At 37.8% G+C, this 25,568-nt stretch overlaps 1 protein-coding gene across 2 annotated transcripts in view; it reads right to left on the bottom strand.

The window, feature by feature from the left end:
- Positions 1-5,312: 5,312 nt before the first annotated feature.
- Positions 5,313-25,568, bottom strand: part of LOC149550836 (superoxide dismutase [Cu-Zn] 1-like) — a 45,265-nt gene continuing 25,009 nt past the window's right edge. Inside the window, exons 6-8 of one of the 2 annotated variants that reach the window (XM_089786403.1) lie at positions 6,895-6,972; positions 5,678-5,731; positions 5,313-5,578 (exon numbers count right to left, since the gene is read on the bottom strand). In XM_089786403.1, coding sequence (XP_089642529.1) covers positions 5,550-5,578; positions 5,678-5,731; positions 6,895-6,972 — 161 coding nt within the window. In that variant the 3' untranslated portion in view covers positions 5,313-5,549. The remainder of the gene's footprint in view (positions 5,579-5,677; positions 5,732-6,894; positions 6,973-25,568) is intronic. The other variant, XM_089786404.1, reaches the window with a different exon arrangement.

Below are 25,568 nucleotides of genomic sequence, written 5' to 3' on the forward strand. Positions count from 1 at the left end.
CTGCTATGAGGTGTTGTTAGGGAAAGAGGAGGAGGTGGTTGAGCTCACCCAGGAGCTTGAGGTGATAGTGGACTCTCTTCAGTATACTCAGTTGGCTCTTCAAGAGTCATAGTCACAATTGGGTGAGGTTACCATGGAGTTAGAACGAGTACAGTCAACACCAGCCCCAGACCCTATTAAGTTACATATTGTGGTTGTTGGTGAGTTTGCTTCTAAAGTTGAGGATGAGGGACATGATGATGCTTGTCAAGGAAAGAGGAGGTTGTTGAGCTCACTTAGGAGATTGAGGTGACAGTGGACTCTCTTCAATATACTCAGTTGGCTCTTCAGGAGTCATAGTCATAGTTGGGTGAGGTTTCTGTGGAGTTAGAATAGGTACAGTCAACACCAGCCCAGACCCTGTTAAGTTACATATTGTGGTTGGTGGTGAGTTTGCTTCTACAGTTGAGGATGAGGGACGTGATGATGTGGCAAACACCTTCGTCCAGGATACGAGTGTAGTATGTACAGAGGAAGTGAGAGCATCAGTGGAGACGAGATCTCATAGTGATTTGCTTCCTTCTACTGGAAGTGAATCTAATTCTTCTTTTCATGCAGTTGGTAGCATGGGATAGTTCGCATTGTCACATTTTCAGAGAGATCAGTTGTGGATTGCAGGGGAGCAAATTGATGCTTCCACATATAATTTCTACTGTACTGAGTCACTCATGGAATATTTTCTTGAGAGCTCAGATTTGTGGGAGATTTCATACAATATATCTGAGGGTGCTCTCATTTAGGGCTCTCGTGCTATTCAACGGTTGGTGAGGAAGATTGTAGAGACCTTCGCTACAATGCTTCCCAATAGGGATTTGGTGGTTGGGCTTGCTGAGGGGGTTACCCAGGATCCTGCTTGACTAATGGTTCAAAGTCAAAGATTGGAGCCATCTTCTAATTTCTAGTTTGATGACAATAAGCCCTTGATAGAGATTGGGAGTTTTTATCGACATTACATTGTGAGGAGTGCTCATCACTTTTCTCTTGACCCACAGGTGGAGGATTTGGTTTTCAGTGTTATGGAAGGTGACAGAAGGTTTGGTATTCATTACACTCGCAGAGGGCATACTTCTCCGCTAATGGAGGGAGATTATGAGATACAAGGTATTGGGAAATAGTTGGATGTGTTAGTGATTGAGATGAATCAAAATTAGAAATGGTTGACCCAACTGATTTCAAAGTCAAGATTTGAGCAGAGAATGATATCACTTTTTCTAAAAGCAAAAGGTGATGATACAATTGTGGCTTCAGATTTGCAGGACATTTCTTATGAGACACTGCATGAGTTGGGCACACTTGAGGTGGAACGTGATGAGGATTTATGTAAGTTTCTCAGATCATGTATTTGATGGCGATGCAATGATAGTGGGAGTAGAAGCATGTGATGATATTGTCATATTAGCAGCCACTTCTGTGTCGATTGAGCCATCCATTGAGGAGTTTAGCAGTATGCATGTGGTTCTATATGTGTGCTTCGATGATAGTACCCTTGTTATTGTTGATGAAGTGAGCAATGCAGTGATAGAGTCATGTTACACTATCGATCAACAAAGTGTTGATGTTCACTCCATGGAAAATCCTACATTTGACATGGATGCAACATTGTCTTATAACAATCCGTTGTTTGAGTTTGAGGTTGATCACTCACTTGAGTGGGGTGGGGCTCAATTTACACCATCTGTAAAGATTTAGTTTTGTGTTCCGACAGTTAGTAATGTTCCTGTGTCTCCAAATTTTGATGTGGTTACACCTATGGCTAATACAGTGGGCATAAGTGCATATGGTCTCCTGTAGCTATGTCTCTTCAAGGGATTGTTGCTCTAAATTCCAATCTAGTTTATATTATATGGGTGAGAACTAGGACGAAGATATTTCTTGTGGGGGACTCCTATGGTGATATTCTAGCTCCTACATCATTAGCACAAGTTTTGAGTGCCATACTACAAGTTATGTTGTTGGTCATATTGATGTTAGTGGTATGCAGTTGGTTTAGTATTAACAGGGGTGTTACGTACTACTTCATTTGGGATCCAGGTCGAGGTTGGAGTTCATTGTGATTGTTGGATTGCTTGAGGGCAAGCAATCTCGGGAAGGGAGGACTGTAATGTCCTCATTTGTTGCCAGCATCAAAATTTCAGGGATTAGCCTAATATTGGACTCTTGTAGGCAAATGAGTATGTTTAGAGGGTCTTCTGAGGATTGATTCATCTCCAACATTCAAGGATTTGTGGATTTGGTCTTCATTCGATATCATTTGGACTTCCTTTGCCATACTTACTATGTATAGTAAGTTAGGACTAATAGAGATGGACCCTTTCTATTTTTAGAAACTGTATTTGGTCACATAGGGAATTATGAGGAAAGATTCCTATTTCAGACGACATGGCAATTAAACAAGTATATCAAGAGATATTAAAGTTCAAGTGACTTGAGTGATTTATTTAAATATTTTAATGTTATTATAAAGTTCTAAAGTAACTTATAATAATAAAGTCACTTTAATATTATAAAGTGCAAATATAAAGTTACTTTATGACAAAATTAACTTAAGTGACTATAAGACAAAATTGGCTTTTTATCCCACATTGCATAGTTGTTTGTCTTCCCTCATATCGAGGTTATAAAAGCGTGGAGCTACAATGAGATTGACACCATGAAATATATCTATATCTTGAAGACAATCTCGGTTGCTTAAATGTGATTGGTTATTCTTGAGGACGAAGCCCCTTGAGATAGTTTGAGAAGTTGGACATAGCCCTAGCCTCTCATTGGATTATTTGCTCATGTAGGAAGTGGAGTTGCATTGTGATACATTTCTTCTGTATGGGATCTTGCTTCCACGAAGTAAATAATAGTTGTGAAAGTTTGATAGGAATGGTATACTAGCATAGCTCGGACTTCAGTATTTAGCCCAACCAAGCGATTATATAATCCGGGAACTATCCTTGCTGTTGTTTTGCAAAGTGTTGTTGTATAGCAATTTTGCCATACTTCTCTACTGTGATATTTGTGACTGAGTCGTCATTTTATGCAAAGGAAATTGACTATGTGAAGGACTTGATGACTTTGGATTTAATCTCTCATCCTGCAATCTTAACTGGGGGAAATCTTTGGGCATTTTGTGGCTGCTATTACCTACCTGTGGCAGTGATTGAGGTTTTTGTGGAGTTGTTTATCATCCTTAAAGGGTGGCGTCACATTTTAACACCCCTGCGTGCAAGGATAGAGCATATCAATTCATCTATTTGGGCCTGCGATCTGCAATAGTGGTTTTTGATTATGGGCAGCATTTGGAGTGTTGTTGAAAGTCTGAAACTAATTGCAGACCTGCGTTGATACTGGAGAAGCCTGTTTCCATTTTCAAAGGCCTACGAATTAAGTACTTGGGATTAGCATTTACATTGGGGTCTGCAACCTGACTTTATCAAGCCTACGTTTGATAGTTAGGCACTGTTATGTGGCGTGATTCGAGTCTGGTATTTACAATCTGCATAATCTGCATCGTATGCCTAGAATCTGGAGTCTTTGGAGGCGTTAGACTTCTCCTGTGACTGCTTGGCATCTTGTAACTATGTTTGGGCGCCTAGTTGCTTTTGATTACCATCATTTGGAGGCTACGATTATCATATTCAGGTTCACAGTTTAATCTAAATGATAATTGCTTAATGTTCAATAGATGATGTGAGTTTTGGCAATGTTTGTTTTGCAGATTATAGATATTTCAGTATTGTAGATGAAGCATTATAACAGTTTTGTATTTGTTCCAGTCCTGTAATCCTAATTCTTGGCATAGTATTCGCAGGGACTTAACAATGGGATTTTTTAATTCCATTGCATATATCGGAAAATACATTTGCAAAGCCTACAATATCACAATATAAATCGAAGCCCAGTATAAGAGTTACATGCCAAATGTTTGACCAAATGCCTAATTACTGATTATAAAAGGAGTTGGTGTTTGACGAAGTTATAACTGGTTGAGGTTATTACACAATCTTTCCTTCCTATCACAGTAGCACAATGGGTTGTCAAAACATTATTCATGATGTTGATATGGGATCTTGGTATCATGGTTGCATACTTACAATTGTTTGAGGGCAAACAATCTCGAGAGGGGAGGACTATAATGTCCCCTTTTTCTGCGACATTAAAAATTGATAGGCCAATCACATATATGACCTTTGAGGACTTAATATTGAATTATTAAGCCAATTTTAATTAAAGGAGAGTGAATTAGAAATGATTTGGCTTGAGGGACAAGGACAATAATACAAAAGCTGTAGAGTCACAGGTTGGGTTTTTTAAGGAGAAGAAGTTCATTTCAACATGCTTGGTTTATGATTCAAATTTCAGTTTCTCTCTTGAGAGAGTCATTTGGAAAGCTTCAACTTTCATCCAGTGTGACGACATAAACCCTCGTGCCGGTAGATAGTGGGCAAACCCATTGTCCGTTGAGACATCATATCAGGTGTCTTGCCTGTGCTTACAGGTTCTTTCTTAGTATTCCAATCTAGCTATAAAACTGTGTTTAGGATTGAATACTAGTTATTGTGTTACTGATGTTTAATGCAATAACATATTTTATGGTATTTTATGAGAATCTACTGGTTTATATTGTTGATTTATAATGCATCTTCATATGTTTATGTTTTGAGAATTATCTTGAGATAAAATCGGGTCAATATCCATTTGGGATATTTCAGTCCCCTTTGTCAGAATTTGATTTACTGGAATGAGAGAATCTCACTCTTACTGATCAGCTGGAATAAACTCTTGAGAAATAAGATTGAGTTCTTGCATGTTCCCCACACATTGCCTAGGCAAAGTAGTAGCGTGTCTATTATGAAAGAAGAATTTGCATTATCTCAATGGATCAGACTGCAACATATATATTGCTTAAAGCCCAAGTTAGCTTTGTAAGGTCATTCGATGCTCCAGCTTTACATATGGATGATGCATCTTAAATACATTGCTAGAAACCCAACAATGTATTGAACATGCTCATTGTATCACTGATATAAAGCCCTCCAAACATTCTTCTTGAAAACGCAACAAATAATCATATTATAAAGTGCTACATGTTAGAATCCATGCACTCTACTTATAGTTCAGAAAATTCACATTCGTCCTACTGATGGTTCAGGTAATTCTCATTCAAGATTTTGTTGAAGCCATCAGATCAGGGCATCTACTTCCTTTAAGAAAACATTTTGCTTCCTTTTGGGCATTAAGTAAATTATCTCATGTTATATAATATGCTACTGTTAAGACTCAGATTTGATAATCAAAGTTGTCAATCTTCACTAAACGGTAATTATCAATGCAACACAAGAGTGTTGTTATTAACAAGCAGACATATAAATTATAATTGATGCACAAGTAATTGCTGAATTATTTTTTGTTTCTTATGACTAAATGGAACAAATTAGCTTGTCAATCTTCATTGTGGTATCAATCATATAACTGCTTCCTGGAATATTTACACCAGTTATGCCAGTCTGGAACTTGTCTCTTTAGACTGCTGATTGAAAACCAATCACTCCTATATAACATCGACAGCAAAAAGAAAATCACATCGAGTTTCAGATATGATCAAAAAGAAAATACTTATGCAAAATAATATGATACATAAAACACACACCACATGCAATCCTGCCACCAGCATTTCCTGTTGATTTGCTCAATTCATGTCCACCTGAAATAGAAAATTATAGTTAACCCAAAATACTCGCACACATAACCAACATGAGGGAAACCACATACACAAATTTTTGTAACTTTTAAGGGTTTCAAGATTTGCTAAATCCTAAAACTATGATATCCACATATAGTAAGCTACATAACGAATTCAACATTATGATTACACATTTCGAACTAATGAGAAACACCACAGCAAAAAGAATACTTCTACATCATTAATTATTCTTGTTAGTTGAACATGGAACTAGACCAAACAAAAATGTGCACAGAATACTAAATTTGAATGATCACCCAATTTTACAATCCAAGCAACTCTATCAAACACAAGAACCGAACTCTAGCTGAACAAATAGCCACATTGCTATGAAACAATACCGATAATGGCTATTGGTCCAGCTAGTATTAAACTGTAAATCCACAGATCCAACTTCAACCAGTTGACCAAAAAAAAATGACAATAAATGTCAATATGCTCTGTAATATTCCTTTACTACATGTCAAAATTGCACCTCCAAACCTGGGCAGAATGAGGCGTACGGTATTTGAAGGGGCCGTACGGTGTGATCTAACATCACCGTATGATGCAGGAGATATGGTGTATGGTGGGGGGAAGACTTGGGTCATACAGTGTGTAGGTTGTATGGCTTCCAAATGATTTTTCTTCCAATTGCAACGTATGATGAGAGGTTCGTGGAAGTTGTACAATAGTGGGTGGCAGGGCTGTACAGAGTATGGAGGAGAGCTAATTGTCGTACAGAGGTGGGGTTTGAGAAGGCATACAATATTCTTGTCCGTACAGGGTGCAGCTGGAGTGGGAAGTGACTGCCAATGGTGGAGTTTCAGTATAGGCCGTACGAATGGCAGTAAAGTTCCAAGTTGTTCACCAACACCAAAAATGGAGAAGTTTGTATGCACAATCAACTATGCAAACGCCAAACACCAATGATGCCAGCAATGGTATAGATAAATGCCAAAGACAATTATTGAACTTATTCACCACAATACAAAATAACTAGATCCGCACACACAATAGTACTCCACAAATACGTTAATCTGGAAATAATGATATTACTTGATTACAATCCAAAGGACACAAGCAGTTGTCAAACGACGATGACTAACAAATCTAGTGCACATAGTGAGATATCCGAGCAATACCTCCAACAATAGAATAGGGTGGTGTTGGACCACCGAAACTGCAATGGGTAGAATAGGGAGGGTCATCCACCTCCAAAACTGCAAACAATGATCCCTCAACCTTCAGCCTCCAGAAACAAAAAGACAAATCAAATTAAATCCATGATGCCTACAATGCCAACAACAGCCTTATAAAGGCCTCTAGGAAGCATCTAGAAATTTACAAGTACAAGCCAACAATATAAATTATTTTATTAATTTATTAATTTGGGCCCCACATTTATTAACTAATTAAAGATCCTTTATTATTTTATTTAATTCCTAGGACCAATTAATTAATTAATTATTAATTTATTCCATTCAAATTGGGGACATTACAAATCCTTGTCGCCCAAAGATTGCTTCCCTCGAGCAATCTGTTCTTGAACGAAAGGCCATCAACTCTAGCGTTCCAAACCAATCGCATTGGTAGAAAGGGTGAACTGGCATCAAACATTCCCTAAGTCACATTGTCGACAAATTTTTGCTGAGCCACTCTAATATAAACATTATGGTGTGTAGTCTCTAGGGTCCAAATTAGGCCAATCTTGAATTTCATCGATGTAATTTTTCATGATCGTTAGCAGAGGATAGACTTCATAATACAATAAGGGTAGCAATTGTTCCTCTACATGACAGTTGGTAACGCCTACATTTTTAGGTTCATGATTCCCTTGATGTGACTCCAGATTGTTATCCATGCTCTCGTGTAGATTTGTAGCCATGCTCTTGTTACACACTGACAATTCTCGTCAACATTGGCTCGGTTGTCATCCTGTTTCAGATTTTCTCTATTGTCGTGCTCCTCTTTCCTCTCTTTTGAATAATCAACGATCTCTCCAACTTCAACCTTTTCATTATCTTCTGTTTTTGTTGTTATCCATCTTAAGGAGTGGTTAAAGTCTTTTGCTTGTTCATATCCTCTTGTGCCTATAGCCATTTATCAATTTCTAACTTCAAACCATTATTGAAGAGTTTATTGTGTTGAGATGACGGATACTTCAATCACAATTCTATATAATCCTTCAGAGATATGTCGTCCCATTCACCCATCACCAAATCTTGCTTGATTTGTTTCAGTGACTCAACCAAATTGGTTGTTTTCAATTCCTGATGCTCGGCCTTGGTAGTGAAAGTCGTCATCAACTGCCTTGTGCCCGCCAAGAGGTTGAGTGGTTCCTTCACCATTTGTGGAGCCTTTCTTGACTTCTTAACTCTCTCAACATTTCACTCAAACCATCACTTGACGGTATGGATCAATCTTAATACCCGAAAGGCTAGCAAGATCACCAGCTCTAATACCACTGTAATATTCCTTTCCTACATGTCAAAATTGCACCTCCAAACCTAGAGAAAATGAGGTGTAAGATATTTGAAGGGGTTGTATGGTGTGATCTAAGATCATTGTACGATGTTGGAGATATGGTGTATGGTGAGGGGAAGCCTTGGGTTGTATGGCCTCCGAATGATTTTTCTTCCAATTGTAGCGTACGATGAGAGGTTGGTGGAAGTTGTACGATAGTGGAAGGCAGGGTTGTACGAAGTATGGAGGAGAACTAGTTGTCATACGGAGGTGGGGCTTGAGAAGGCGTGTGGTATTCTTGGCCGTATGGGGTGTAACTAGATTGGGAAGTGACTGCCAATGGTGGAGTTTCAATATAGGTCATACAAATGGCTGTAAAGTTCCAAGTTGTTCACCAACACCAAAATGGAGAAGTTTGTATGCACAATCAACTATGCAAGTGCCAAACACCAATGATGCCAGTAATGGTATGGATGAATGCCAAAGACAATTATTGAACTTATTCACCACCATACAAAATTACTAGATTTGCACACACAATAGAACTCCAAAAATACATTAATCTCCAAATAATGATATTACTTGATTACAATATGACAGATACAGGTCGTCGCCAAATGATGATGACTAATAGATCTAGCGTGCATAGTGAGATATTCGAGCAATACCTCCAACAGCAGAATAGGGTGGCATTGGACCACCAAAACTGCAATGGGCAAAATAGGGAGTCTTCCACCTCCGAAACTGCAAACAATGATCCCTCAACCTTCAGCCTCCAGAAACAACATGACAAATCAAATCAAATCCATGATGCCTACAATGCCAACAACCTTATAAATTTACAAGTACATGCCGACAATATAAATCATTTTATTAATTTAGGTCCCACATTTATTAATTAATTAAAGGTCCTTTATTGTTTAATTTAATTCCTAGGACCAATTAATTAATTAATTATTACATCAAAATTGGGGACATCACAAGCTTAGTGTACTCATGAAAGATAGGATTTTTGGCAAGTTTGAAGATCGTCGCAAAAGAGGGGTGAAGGGCCTGGCTAAGACATATGGATGTTGGAAGGCATCCTAACAAGCCAAACTACCTCACAACTTGTTTTGACTATTTCCCAATATTCAATTTTTCTTGAAGAAAGAGATATGGCTTGCTGCTTCTTACTAGTCCAAGTAATAACATAAAGACATACTAGGAAGTACACTTTTTGTCATCAACCAAGCCTCCTAAATCTGAGTTTGTGTAATCTATAAGTCAAGCATCTATAGTTTGCCCATAGAGGATGCTACCATGATGAGCACACTGAGCTACCATGGTAAGGACTAATCTGATGGTGCTCACTTTTGCAGTGGGTGCAAATGTCTCTTCATAATCAATTCCTTTCGATTGAGAGAAGCCTTTGGCAACAAGACGAGTCTTGTACTTATCTAAAGTACCATCAACTTTGCATCTAACTTTGAACACCCATTTCCAGCCAATGGGTTTCTTCCTATGTTCCTTGGGGACATGTCTCCCCAAAAAAAGCCATCGTTTCGAGGTGGGGATGTCCTCATCCTAGGAACTTCATTGGGGACTTGCATCCATCCCCAATTTTTTAACACAATTTAAAAAAAAAAAAAAAAAAAATGTCACTTTTGCCGTCCCCTCCCCCAAAATCGGCAAAAAAATTTGCCATCTCAAAAACCTGTCCCGTTGTCCCTTGCTATCCCCGTTCTAGAAACTTAGGGGAACATAGGAACTTTCTTCCCTACAGGAAGTTTTGCCAAAACCCAATTGTTATTTTCAACAAGCTATGATTCTAAGTTTGCATTGCTTCTTCCCACACAACTATTTTTTTTTTTTTGTGTTTTTGAAGTTCTTACACACGATAAATATTGGCCGTGATAGAAAAATTTACAAAATTAGAAGGTTTTCTCTTCTTCTGAGCCGTTTTACCCTTGATGAGCTCATCGTCATGAAGATTGCCAATTGTCTTAGCCCATCATTAGGTGAGAGAGAAGTCTTGACATCAAAAGGAGGTGCAATGGGATCATCATCATCATCATCAAATAGAAGTTCAGATGAGTTGTGAGAAAAATACAGTGATGTGGCTACATGTTTGGGTGAGCCTGCATGAGAAGGAATTGGTGGAGAGGCAGGAATAAGAACAACTAGAGCCTTCTCAGCTAAAGCCCTCCCATTAGGTGGACCTAATGAGAGACAAATATCCAAACTTTGAGCTTGGCCAGGTCGATCCTTTGAATTCGTAACTGAAGAGAGAGTTGAAATGGCCCTCGTTCCTCATCAAAGACCACATCGTGACTGAAGATGAGATGATTACTCTTAATGTGAACTAGGCAATAGGCTTTGTGATTATTATTGTAGCTAGTGAGCATGAGTTTCTAACTCTTGGCATCTAACTTGGCGCTTTTAGCATCTAGGATCCAAACAAAAGCAATGGAACCAAAAAATTTTGAGATGACGGAATTTGGACCTATAGCTTGACCTGACCTCTTTTGAAGTTTTCTTCTTGACAATTAATGTAGGAGAATGATTGAGAAGATAGACAACAATGTGGACAAATTGAGCCCAAAATTTCTTTTGATCTTTCTTGTGTTCAAACATAGACCAGGTCATTTTGGTGACCGTGTAGTTTTGATGCTCAAAGACAACATTTTGTTGAGTTGTGTAGGGTGTTGTTGATTGGCGCTTTATGCCATGTTGATCACTGAAATGGGAGAAGACAGAGGAACAAAACTCTCCCCCATTGTCAGTTCTAAGAATAATAATATGTTGAGTAGACTCTTTATACGACTGATTTGAACTTTTGAAATACAACAAACCTCTGATTTTTTATGAAGAAAATACACCCACATTTTATGACTAAAATAATCAAGAAAAAGTAAAAAGTACTTGGCCCCCATAACATAGGGAGTACCCAAATATCCACAATCATCAACATGGACCAGTTGTAATATCTTAGAAGCTCTCTAGAAGTTGCCATTTGGAAAAGGAGCGCAACATTGCTTTCCATCTGTAATGTTCTTTTGTCGCATTTGTTAAGAAACAACGAATTTTAAGCTTGTAGGAATTATGACAAACAGTTGTCAATACACCAGTCTATCAAACAATCTATCACAGAACTAATGTCTAGTTATTTAACCTCAAGCAGCTATGAAGCAATTATGATAACTTGTCATCCAATGAGAACAATACATCAAAATATTTAATGACAGTAAAAAAAAATCCAGCATTAACTGTTCTATTGCATAGTATGACTTGCCACTGCATATAAAGGAAGATCATATACTGAAGGTGAAGTTCAGAGTAAGTTTGTGGAGTATGCCTTGTTGGAAGCCGGCTGAGATGTAATAGAAACCAGTATCCACCACCACTCATTTAATGTAATGAATCAACTATCGGCTGCCACTATTATCAGTTTCGACTGCCTCAAAACTTCTCACAATTTCTGTTACCTGTAGCAGTTGTTGGGACTGTGTACATGCAAGGTCTCTTCTACACCAAAATAACACCCAACCTGCTAACTGGATGACGGCGGCCAACAGATATTACCCTGTTATGTGAGTTGGTTCTGAGATACTGCGTCCCAAGATGAGTTTAGACGTGGCTCCCCATTGAAAACTCTGTCCTTTTGAAACTACTTACTATCGTTTCTTTCCAAAACTATGCCCCACCATTTAACAATACAGACATATGCATTTTAACTGGAGGTCAAAGCGGGTAGTTCATATGTGAAGATTTATCTTGGATACTGCGAATGACTTCTGCTTGATGTCCAACCGGAATCACTATTGGTGTATCGTGTATTTAACCAACCGCCTACTGTTTATCTTGCACTTCTTTTTATGCACTTAAGATCTCATATTCAACCCCCATACAACAACTTTGACGTGTGATAGCTAGGTTTGCATCTAGCTTCACCAACCTTCAAAAGGGATTTCGTCCTTAGAAGGAATCCAGACACAAAGAAGCAACCATTAGGATTTGAAGAATTAGTTTATATTCATTCTCTGTCTTAATCCCAATGCAGCTCCACACTTTTATAACCTCAATATGAGGGAAAACACAAACTAGGCAATGTGGGATTAAAAGCCACTTTTGTCTTTTAGTCACTTAAGTAACTTTATAGCTTTATAACATTAAAAATATTTAAATAAATCACTTAACTCACATAAACTTTAATATCTCTTGAAATACTTCTCTGATTGCCATGCCATTTGGAATAGGAATCTCTCCTCATAATTCCCCATGTGACCAAATACACTTTCTAAAAATAGGAAGGGTCCATCTCAATTACCCCTGACTTACTATACATAGTAAGTATGGCAAATGGCGTGCAAATGACATTGAACGAAGGCCAAATCCAAAAATCGCTGAATGTTGGAGATGAACCAATTCTCAGAAGACCCTCTAACCATCCTCATTAGCCTACGAGGATCCAATATTAGGCTAATCCCTGAAATACCGATGCTAGCAACCAATGGGGACATTACAGTCCTCCCTTCCCGAGATTGCTTTGCCCCCAAGCAATCCAGCAATAACAGTGAACTCCAACCTCCACCTAGATCCCAAATGAAGTAGTACGTGACACCCCTGTTAACACTGAACCAACCACATACCACTAACATTATCAGGACCAACAACCTCACCTGCAGCATAGCAAGACTTGTGCTAATGATGTAGGAGTTAGACTATCACCATAAGAATTCCCCACAAGAAATATCTTCATCCTAGTTCTCACCCATATAATATAAACTGGACCGGAATTCAGATCAACAATCCCTTGAAGAGGCATAGCTACAAGAGAACCATATGCACATATGCCCATTGTATCAGCCATAGGTGTAGCCACGTCAAAATCTGTAGACACAGAAACGTTACTGCCGCAACACAAAACTAAATCTTTACATATGGTGAAAACTGAGCCCCACTCCACTCAGGTGAGTGATCAACCTCAAACTCAAACAACGGATTGTCATAAGACAATGTTGCATCCATGTCAAACGTAGGATTATCCATGAAGTGAACATCAACACTTTGTTTGTCGATAGTGTAACATGACTATATCACTGCATCATTGACCTCATCAACAATAACAAATGTACTATCATCAGAGCACATATAGAGAACCACATGCATACTGCTAAACTCCTCAATGGATAGCTCAATCAACACAGAAGTGGTTGCTGATATGATAGTATCATCACATGCTCCTACTCACTATCGCTGCATCGCCATCAAATACATGATCTGGGAAACTCATGCCAATAACTGCATCATCCGACTTAACCTGACATAAATCCTCATCACATTCCACCTCAAGTGTGCCCAACTCATGCAGTGTCTCATAAGAAATGTCTTGCAAATTTGAAGAAGCAATTATATCACCACCTTCCGCTCTTAGAAAAAGTGATATCATTCTCTGCTCAAATCTCGGCTTTGAAATCAATTGGGTCATCCATTTGTGATTTTGATTCATCTCAGTCACTAGCACATCCAACTGTTTCCCAATACCTTGGATCTCATAATCTCCCTCCATTAGTGGAGAAAAAAGCCCTCTACGGGTGTAATGAATACCAAACCTTCTATCACCATCCATAACACTGAAAACCAAGTCCGCCACCTGTGGGTCAAGAGAAAAGTGATGAGCACTCCTCATAGTGTAATGTCAATAAAAACTCCCAATCTTTGTCAAGGGCTCATCATCATCAAACTGGAAATCAGAAGATGGCTCCACTCTATGACTCCGAACTATTGGTTGGGCAGGATCTTGGGTAACCCCCTTAGCAAGCCCAACCACCAAATCCCTATTGGGAAGCATTATAGCCAAGGTCTCTGCAATCTTCCTCACCAATCATCGAATAGTGCGAGAGCCCTGAATGAGAGCACCCTCAGATATACTGCATGAAACCTCCCGCAAATCCGAGCTCTCAAGCAAATATTCCATGAATGACTCAGTACAGTGTATCAAATTTACTCCCTAGCAATCCACAACTGATCTCTCTGAAAATGTGACAATGCGAACTGTCCCATGCTACCAGCTGTATGAAAAGAAGAAATAGATTCGCTTCTAGTAGAAGGAAGTAAATCACCATGAGAGCCTGTCTCCATTGATGCTCTCACTCTGATATAAACACAATATAAACTCAACACTTGAAGCAACATACTAGAATCCCTGTGAAATACTAAGTCAAACAAATCAACACCTCGATCCCAAATCAAAATATAGGGTTTTCTGTATGAAATGCCAAAGAAGAATATCACATCAACACAACAAGGTAACCATCCGTGTATGTAAAGCATCCAAACAACATGAAAATGCACTCCCATGTGCAAAAAATTCAACTTCAATAGCCTCCATACCTTGCTGTCATGAGTCAAATCAGCAACCAACATGGTATCAAACATGTCATCCAGCCAGTACCAATCCCAAGGAAACACCCCAAACTCCGGTTCTATCCATAAGATAAATCTCTCAGTGTTCCCATACTGCTGAATCACTGAAGTAGTCACTCCCAACTCAAGGAATGCCATATGATTTTGAATAGGGCAACCACTAGTCTGAATGGGATCTCGGAACATGAAGACACCAATAAATAAAAATATCGTTGTCCTCCCCAGGGAAACGAGTGATACAACCAAAGATGAGCCATGTATATCCTCAACACCCATCATAAACAACTCATGAGTGGCTGGCTCACTAAGAGGGTGGTCAATAAAATCAGCCTTATCATCAAGAAAGTGGCAAACAATTCTATTATCTGAGTTGACCATTATATGATCAGCATCCCGCACTTAGTGGTGGCTGTCCCGAATATGTTGAAGATAGAGCTTTGTTTGACGGGCCAATAACTTGGCTTGCCTTGCCCTCTCTAGCCAAATAGGATTTATCTTTTGGGATTGAGTTGTATGAGCTGCTCCAAAGTGTCTAACCCAGTCCTAAAGTGAGACAAGCCATGAGACTTATCATAACCAAAGCCTGTATCACTTGTAACATCAATTGCAGGTTGCATATCATTGATTTCATCTTGGCCAGTGGCTGCAATATCTTGAGAAAAGTGGGCTGCATGACTAATGTTATCAGACTCAGAAGCACTGTCATACCCTTGTGTCAAACCTTCAATTGTCACAAACATTGTTTCATTGTAAACTTCATGTTCAATCAGTGTACCTGGAGTGCCAATGCTTGTTGTCACCTCTTTCTTGCTAGATCCACGTGTCAAGACTAGTCTCATGGAAGTGAGGGAAGAAACCACAGCTGTGCAAATTCATAATTTTGGGCTTCTCTCCAATGCTTTCTTTGAATTCATTAAACATTACCCACTGAACATGCCAATCTTTCCAAACCAACAGATTTTGTTTGCAGGCTTGTAAGTCAACTTCTGAATTTTCAACACGTTCAGGAGTGGTGCCACTACGAGAAACACTGTTCACAGTAGTACCAGCATTAATATCATTGCCCTTACAATCCAATTTATCAGTCTCCATGTCAATTTCACATTGATCGTTGGTCTTTAAGCAATCTGAATATTTATCAATGGATTGCAAGGATAGATGAACAACGCTTATTGATGCATTTGTATCCTTATAAGAGAGTCTAGATGTATTGGATGCTAGAATACCCATTTCATATTCCACATTATGCACCCTAGTTTCTGATTCTTGATTGCAACTAAAATTGGTGTTTTTTGTCTTTGCTTGCTCACACATCGAGTCTGAAGGACCAATGTAGCTATTCCTTTTTCTTATGTAATACTTGTCAAAAGACTCGGTGACTTTGGCATCATCAAGCTCACTTACATACTCATCAAACACTCTGATAATCTTCTCATTTACTGGTATAGAATTCCCTGCCAGCCTTAGATATTCTTGAAATGTTAGTAGATTCTTAAACTTCTGATACCTATTATATAAATCAACAATTATAGAGACTACAATTTCATTTTCTCTTTCTTACATGTCTATAATCATTCTCGACATCCCACAGGCCGGCAAAATTCAGGCTCTGATACCACTGCAATGTTCTTTTGTCGCAATTGTTAAGAAACAGCGAATTTTAAACTTCTAGGAAACATGACAAACAGTTGTCAATAAACCAGTCTATCAAACAATCTATCATAGAACTATTGTCTAGTTATTTAACCTCAATCAGCTGTGAAGCAATTATGATAACAATTGAAAACTTGTCATCCAAAGAGAATAATACATCAATATTTAATGACAGTAAAAAAAAATCCAGTATTAACTGTTCTATTGCATAATATGACTTGCCACTGCATATAAAGGAAGATCATATACTGAAGGTGAAGTTCAGAGCAAGTTTGTGGGGTACAGACCCGATTTCAAAATGAAATGCCTTGTTGGAAGCTGATTGAGATGTAATAGAAACCAGTATCCACCACCACTCATTTAATGTAATGAATCAACTATCGGCTGCCACTGTTATCAGTTCCGGCTGCCTCAAACTTCTCACAACTTCTGTTACCTGTAGCAGTTGCTGGGACTGTGCACGTGCAGGGTCTCTTCTTCACCAAAAATAACACCCAACCTGCTAACTGGATGACGGCGGCCTGCAGATGTTACCCTGTTATTTGAGCTGGTTTTGAGATATCACATCCCAAGATGAGTTTAGACATGGCTTCCCATTGAAAACTCTGTCCCTCTGAAACTACTTATTGTCGTTTCTTTCTAGAACTATGCCCCACGATTTAACAATACAGACATGTGCATTTTAACTGGAGGCTAAAGCGGCTAGTTCATATGTGAAGATTTACCTTGGATACTACGAATGACTTTTGCTTGACATCCAACTGGAATCACTGCTGGTGTACTGTGTATTTAACCAACCGCCTACTGCTTATCTTCCACTTCTTTTATGCACTTAAGATCTCAAATTCAACCCCCATACAGCAACTTTGATGTGTGATAGCTAGGTTTGCGTCTAGCTTCACCAACCTTCAAAAGGGATTTCGTCCTTAGAAGGAATCCAGTTACAAAGAAGCAACCATTAGGATTTGAAGGATTAGTTTATATTCATTCGTTGTCCTAATCCCAATGCAGCTCCATGCTTTTATAACCTCGATATGAGGGAAAACATAATCAACGGCAACGTGGGATTAAAAGCCACTTTCGTCTTTTAGTCACTTAAGTGGCTTTATAACTTTATAACATTAAAAATATTTAAATAAATCACTAGTCACTTAAACTTTAATATCTCTTGAAATACTTGTCTGATTGCCATGCCGTTTGGAATAGGAATCTCTCCTCGTAATTCCCCATGTGACCAAATACACTTTCTAAAAATAGAAAGGGTCCATCTCAATTACACCCGACTTACTATACATAGGAAGTATGGCAAATGGCGTCCAATGACATCGAACGAAGGCCAAATCCATAAATTGCTGAATGTTGGAGATGAACCAATTCTCATAAGACCCTCTAACCATCCTCATTAGCCTACGAGGATCCAATAATAGGCTAATCCTTGAAATACTGATGTTGGCAACCAATGGGGACATTACACCATCCTAACATATTTTGTGAACTCCAAGATTTTGGGTCAGAAATAGCCCAATGACACGATCTTCACTAACAAGCTGAGAAAGATAGTGCAAATTGAAGTGCCCATACCATTGATGCTAGAGTGTACTAATAGAGGAGTGATGGTTTGCCATAGCAAGCTCCCAAGAATCCCTAGAGTCAACAAGTCTAAAAAGATCACGATCTTCAACACTAATGACAACTATGGAATGAGTTTCTCAATCAATGATACTACAATGCATGAACTGAAGGAAATATCAACATGAGGAGAATGTCTCAGAATTTGATTAACAGAGAGAAGATTGAGTTCCATGCCTAGAACACACTACACATCAAGGAAAGTCAATTTCCTTCCTCTAGACTGAATTTGGATATTGCCTCTACCAACAACTATGTACTCTTCTCCAAATATAACTAAATCTGAGAATGCCTGGAAATCTATCGATTTATCCTAACGATGAGCGAAGTAGTTAAGAGGCATCTGAAACAATATACTAGGCAATTGATTTTACATAAACTATAAGTCCTTTAGCCATGAAGGTGTAAAAGGCAGATTTACCTAGGTCAGTGTGCTCCGCAACATGGCTTGAGGCTATGAGCTAGATCCCTTGGCTCGAGTAGCTAAGCATTTCTAACAATTCAACTCATATAACCAAACTTACAACAATATTTTTCTTGTGTGGGCCTTTTTGATGACTAAGCAAAAGGATGTTGCTAAGAAGATTGAGAAAACTTATAATTGCCTATGGATTTAGCTGAGAAGGATTGAGTGGGAGAAGATGAGTTGGTATCACTGCTAAATTGCTATTTCTGGCAATATACAAAGATCAGAAAACAAAATATCATAATGAGTGCAAGCAATGTTGAGTGTTATAGTAAAAGGTTAGTTTAGATTCATTTATTAAATTACCTTTACTCCCTTCTTAAGATTTCCCTTTATGCACTTGCATTTCCATTTAATAATTAATTAGTAATTATTAAATGTCATTTATCTCTTAGGGTTTCCATTTTAGGTTTTGGATCTCCTTCATAAGGATTGATTAGTTGTAAATTCATTCATTCTATTTTGCACAGGTAAATTCAATCTTCTTGCTTACTGAGCAAACCCTTCTCTCTCTCTTTGCCTTTCTTACTTCCTTGTAATAGGTTATTTGTATGCAGGATATGCAGCGCTCTATGAATATGTTCATCATCAAATTCTACATGGTATCAGAGCCTTGCTTGCAGTTGCTTGTTCTTGTTTGAAGAAAAATAAGAACGAGAGTTTGACAGAACAGATCTGGCATTTTTCGGGTATTTTCTATGAAAATAAGGGGATCTTTGATTTTCAAAGCACTTTGAGGCCAAACAAACCTCACAGTTGGATTCAAAAGGCGTCAAAACCTCCATTTTCATATAAAATTTGTCAATTTTGGACAATGTTAACTACGGAGGAAAGACAGAAAAATCGTTAAAAAAAATAATTTTTTGTTTGCAAAACCGGTGTTTTTGACCGATGGCGGTTTTAAAAAATCATAGTGGTTACCAAAACCGCTAGCAATCACAGTAAACTGCCGCGGTGACCGCAGACAGTCTACCTAACTACAGTGGCCCGCAGCTCAAACCGCTACCGCAGCTCCGCCAAGCTGCCATTGCCACCACATCTATCCTCCTCACCAACACTCAGCTTGCGCTCCGCCTGGGAGACACCGCTGCTCGAGCTCTGCTTGGAGCTTTTTTAATATTCTAAATATATATATATATATATATATATTCTTTTCTAGAGGCCTTGGCGGTCCTTTTGCTCCAACTTGAGCATACGGGAGTCTTTTTTCGATTCGAAAGAAGCATCAGAAAGCTGATTCGGAGACAGAGACAATGGTGCAGGTATTTTTTGGATTCTTTTCCAATTTGATACCCATTTTTGCGCTTGAAGTCCAATGATGTCTTCAATCTTTCAAGGGTGTAACTTGTTTGTTATAGCTCTGTTTTTCGATCCAAAAGAAGCGTCGAAAAGCTCTTCTCGAGCACTATCTAGATTCTCTGTTATTTTCATCAGTATTTCTCAAAGGTACATGTGATTCTCAAACTGAAGCTTTTTTCTCTCTTCTTGTTTACACATTCCTACTAGCAGCTAGGGTTTGATTTTTTGCATTGTGGGGGGTGTTTTGTATTATTATTTTTGTTATTTACATCAATAAACTAGAACATTTTCAAAAAAAATCCAACACCTTCTAAAACAATGGTTGAGACTTCTTCTTGTTTAGAACTTCTAACCACTCACAATTATCACCCATGGAAGACCTTGATGACATGACTTTTCTGATCAAAAGGGTTGTGGTCTTATTTAGATGCAGTGCAACCAATTTTACAGAGGCCTTTTGAGGTCATGAAACACAGAAACAAGATGGATGAGGCAATGGGGTTGATTGCTTTATAGGTATTTGACAGTCTACAATTTCATCTTGATGGGTGCAATACCCCTCTAGAATATGTGGACCAAGCTTAATGGCTTGTTTGGTACAGTGAATGAGTTCAAGGCACTTCAGATTAAGGCAAAGCTTACCTTTCTTGTACCGGATTCTTTTCCTTCTATTGATGATTTCTTGATGAAGTTCAAACAATAGAGATTTTTATTGCAGGCTTGTGGGAAATCCAAGACTGACACTGAGTGCATTTACCTGATTCTTTCTAAGCTTCGTGGAAACTTTCAGATTTTATGCTTCTACCTTCTATTCCACCAAAGATGCTTTGGGTAATAGATTTATCATGCCATCCTTTGAGGTTTTTTGTGATCATTTGACTCAAGAGCAATCTAAGCTCTCTCAGTTGGATTCTCTCACAAACTCATAGACTTATGCATTAGTAGCTCGGCCATCTTTTGGGACTAAGGAGAAGACACAAAAATATCATTCTACAAAGTCTCAGATTGATTCTAGCCCTCACAGTTCATCAGGGCCACCTCCTCCTACGGGGGGGGGTAAACCAAAGCCAGAAAGACTGAAGCATGCTTATTATAATAAGCTCAATCATGGTGAGTCACACTGCTATGAGAAGAAGTTAGATGGCTATGCCAAATAGGTTTCAGATTTGATAGCTCTCCTTCAAAAGAGAAACATTCATATTCCTTCTTCTCACAGATCTTCATCATCATCATTTTAGTCAGATGGTAAAGATATAGGAAAGGGTCATGCACTATGTACAACTACTACTCCACCCTCTTCTAGATGGTTGCTAGATTTAGGTGCTTCACACCATATGGCATCTTCTCCGGATTTGTTCTCTTCTTTTGAGGCTTCTACTCCACACATTTTGATGGAGAACAACACTATTATGACTGTATGTGGGAAGGGTTCTATTGGCATTGATGATGGTACACTCCATGATGTACTTTGGATTCCATCTTTGTCCTCTAACTTTCTCTCTATTTATCAGATTACACACAATGAGACTGGGAAGACAGTTGAGTTTGCACAAGATTCAGTGCACATCAGAGATAGTGAGACAAACAATATTATTGCTACAGGGACTGTTGATCATTCTTCCGGACTATAATCCTCCTCTCATTTTGGTCCACCATCTCTTCTATCGGAGAGTCACTCTCCTTTACGAGAGACTACTTAGGTGAAGTCAAGTCACTTCAACTTATGTGTTGTTCTTGAGACTAGTGTTGTAACTTCTACACCTCCACCTCCTGTTCAGATTCCATCCATTGCACAGGTTTACTCTTCAGCATTGCCTATCATTGTAGCTTCAGTCATTGAGCCACCTACTGCAGCTATTGAGGATATATTAGAGGACACACATCTCTCAAATAACTAATTCAACACCTCTGTTATCCCACCTCCATTGGAGATTCCACTTCAGGATTCTCATGCATTATCTTTTGAGCATCAGCTAGGACTTCCAGCTTCACCTTACATTCAGGGGTTTCACCCTCCTTGTCCATTGCGTTTGTTTTTTTCAGATTGGAGCCACATTGGTATGTTCATCGACATAGGAGTTTTGCCATTTTGGGGAGCTATGGAGTCTCAAGCTTCTATCAGGGGGGCTTTCATTGTACTTATGGTCTTGAGAGAGTCTCTTGAGATATTTCATTTGTGCATCATTTTCTATCTCATTTTGGAGTAGGGTTTTTCCTACTAAGTTTTCTTTATTTCTCCATTTCATAGAGATTTGGTTGTGATTTGGTACCTCATCAAGCCTTGTTGTCGGGACCCAAGTTTGCTTTCAACATTGCATTGTAGTTTCTTTGCTCTTTCTGCATTGTTTGTAACTGTATTGTTGCTAATCTTAAGGAGGGGTGTTAGAGTAAAAGGTTAATTTCATTTCATTTATTAAATTACCTTTACTCCCTTCTTAAGATTTCCCTTTATGCACTTGCATTTCCATTTAATAATTAATTAATAATTATTAAATGTCATTTACCTCTTAGGGTTTTCCTTTAAGGTTTTGGATCTCCTTCATAAGGATTGATTAGTTGTAAATTCATTCATTATATTTTGCACAAGTAAATTCAATCTTCTTGTTTATTGAGCAAACCCTTCTCTCTATGCCTTTCTTACTTCCTTGTAAAAAGTTATTTTCATGCAGGATATCCAGGGATCTACGAATTTGTTCATCATCAAATCCTACAGAGAGTTTCAACAAAGTGCTTATAAGAAGATGAGACTCTTTAGGGTGATCACCACCATGTCCTCTTATATTTTGTGTCCAATGGCTCCCAACTGATCACGAATATCCTTGTTTTTATTGAGATGCCCCTGTAGAAATACCTAATCATCCATCATGATTGAGAAGAGCATGTTTTTCACAAAGAATGCAAGACTTTTGTCAGAGGTTTCATGAAAACCTTTAGATGGCTCCAAATTTTTGCAACTATTTTATCGAAAGGAACCTACAAGAGCAGATCATCAGTGAACAAAAACTTTGATGAGCATGACAACTTCTCAATTCTGCTCATGAAATTTATCGTGCTCTTTGCCTTCATTTGTAGGACGAGTAGACAATCCCAAGACAATTTTGTCAAAGCATCTATATTCAAAGATGGTCATCATGCGCCACGTCCATGTGTTGTAGTTTCTACCATTGAATTTTTGGTTGCCTTCCAATAATATGTTGGTAAAAAATGCTACTGCACACTTTTTGAGGCACAAAAAACAATGAGACTAGATGGCTGAATGTACAACTTTAAATTTGTTGATTACAAAGATAGATACAAGCAAAGATTCCAAGGTGAGTTTGTTGGTACAAAATTGAAGGCACAAAAAACAAGACACCAAAAAATTCTGAAAACAACACAGTCAAGATCTCAAAAAACCCACCAAGAATTAGTAAACTAAATAGAATTTTCTTTTGCATGGAAGTTGAGACACAGAAAATGAGGCACCTAGAGAAATTCAAAGAGAATCTAGTTGAGGTCTCAAAAAAAACCCACCACGAATTGGGAAACAAAATAAACTTTCATCTTGAATTTAAGGCTGAAAATCTTAGTCAAAATTTGTAGAAACCCTAGGCGATTTAAGTAGCATTCGCTGTTTGTTTTGTGCAAAAGCCATCCACAGTACTAGTCAAATATGACGAATATTTGTTGCTTGCAAAGAAATTCAACCTCTTTTTGAGAGAATACCACCATGAGACCCATGATTGATTCGGAAAAAAATGAAAATTATTGGTCGTTGAATGCTTGTGTTGCAAAAAAAATGACATAGAGATAGTCATAGATGTTGTGCAAGATGATAAAAGAAGTTGCGGCAATTGAAAAAAGCCTAGGAAATAAAGAAAAGTTGTAAAATGGAGAAAAGAGACAGAGCAAAGGTTGAAGAGGATCAACAAATTGTGACCTCAAAACTGGTCAAAAAAACAAATCCATCGGGAGTTTAAACTCTCATGAATTTGCTGGTGGAAAAATCCGTGATTTACAAACTCATAAAATAGATTTTAGAATCCGCAAAAGAAACCTAATCGTAAAAATGTCAGGAGTTGCCGATTTTGACAGAATTTTTTTTTCAAAAAATTTCAAGATGAACAAGTTTAGAAGAAATTATAATTTTTTTTAAAAACCCTCATCTTAGATACCTTTTTTTTATCAGTAAGAGGCCGAAGCCAAGATTCATTATTATTATGTAATATGATTAATTATTATTATTTATTAAGCTTGTGTAGAGTCGAACCCAAGACCTCTTAGATAAAAGGCTCACAATTTACCGTTGTGTTGTAGGCTCTTGCCTCCTTATCTTAGATACCTTAATACAAGAGGTAACTCATAAAAGTAATTGAATGATTATTGAATGGGAAAGACACTCATTAAATAGATTACAGAAGAGACGTTTCTAGAAACATTCTAGTGACGAAAGAATAAAAGAATATTAGAAACATTCCAGTATTTACAAAATACATAATATTGATCACTAAATAAAAATATATACTACGAATTCTTCTAATACCTCTTAGAAGCTTAGATCTCTATAATCAACATCGCTTATGCCATTAGACACAAACATGGGTTTCCCTTCATTTCTTTGATACAAAAAAATCAAAAGCTTATCATGCATTAACCAATATGCAATCAAATTTTCACCATTAATCCATTCTAGATACTTGTAACATGGAGCATAAAGTCATTTTGAGTTACATATTTATTATGACACAACAAAGAAAAGACTTAATCTATAGTGTAACAGGTGAGAATATTATATATCAATCAAACAAATTATACTTCACAATCTGTATTCCAGCCTTGATGGAAATCGTCCAACCAGAATTTAAACAACTATGATTGGTAGTTGTCATAGTCATTAAGGGTGCGGTCTCATAAGGGGGCCTGCAAGATCTATTTTTATGGAGTGGTTGGTCCCATGAAGCCAAAAAAAAAATTTCTATAGGATTAATTGGGATCTTCTCCCAAAAGTAGGAGCCCTACTTTTGTGACGTTCCTGATATTATTAAATTACCATCCAAGATTTTAAAGGAGACAAATCTGTTCTGAAACACACATATGATTTTGTACAAAGTAAGCATCTAGTACTGTAGGCTTTAATAGCAAGGTCTACCTTGTTCAAGCTGTTCTAAGAAAAAAATGGTGAGTTTGTTGTTAGATTAAGAAGCAGATGTGCAAAGGTGAGCAACACTCTTTATAAGACTGAACATGCAACTCCTCTAGAATTTTTCATTAAGCTCCATGTGATCATCCCTTTAACCTAGGAACCGGCTACCTTCGTCAACTCAAGTTTTGCATTGACAATAGTAACATTGTTAAATTTGAAGTGCAGATTTATTTAAATTCAAATTTAAATTCATTGACTTATAGATTAATCCAGTTGACCCTTAATTCTTGATTGCCTTCTTGTACTTGCCCGATGATGTGGGCCCGCTATGTGTTGTTTGAATGCTTACCTTCATATATGGCGGTCCTTATCTTTGCTGACCACTTTAAAAACAAGGAAAAAATGGTCCTTCTTGGTTCTAACTCTATGTGGCTTCTTTTTATTTGTTTTACATAAACTTCCTTCATAGGCTCTGTCGACTAGTAACCGATGACCATAGACTTTTGAATATGCAATGTGTTTGATGTATTAAACTGCATTATGTGACTTTTTCTCCAAGAGAAAGTAAATTTATAATATAATCTTTTTGGAATTAAAAGAAGCGATAAAAAGTAAAGATGTGATAATTCTTTGATTTAAAAGAACACCAATGAAGAATATTTAATTAAAATACTCATAAAAGAGAAATATTATTATAATTAATAAAGTGTAATTAAGGGTGGCCTTATCAAAAGGGTGTGTGGTTTGGAAACCAACCCTTAAAAGAAGATATAGTC

Source organism: Cupressus sempervirens, chromosome 6 (genome assembly GCF_028749045.1).
Source record: "Cupressus sempervirens isolate cs-2001-9-10 chromosome 6, ASM2874904v1, whole genome shotgun sequence".
NCBI lineage: Eukaryota > Viridiplantae > Streptophyta > Pinopsida > Cupressales > Cupressaceae > Cupressus > Cupressus sempervirens.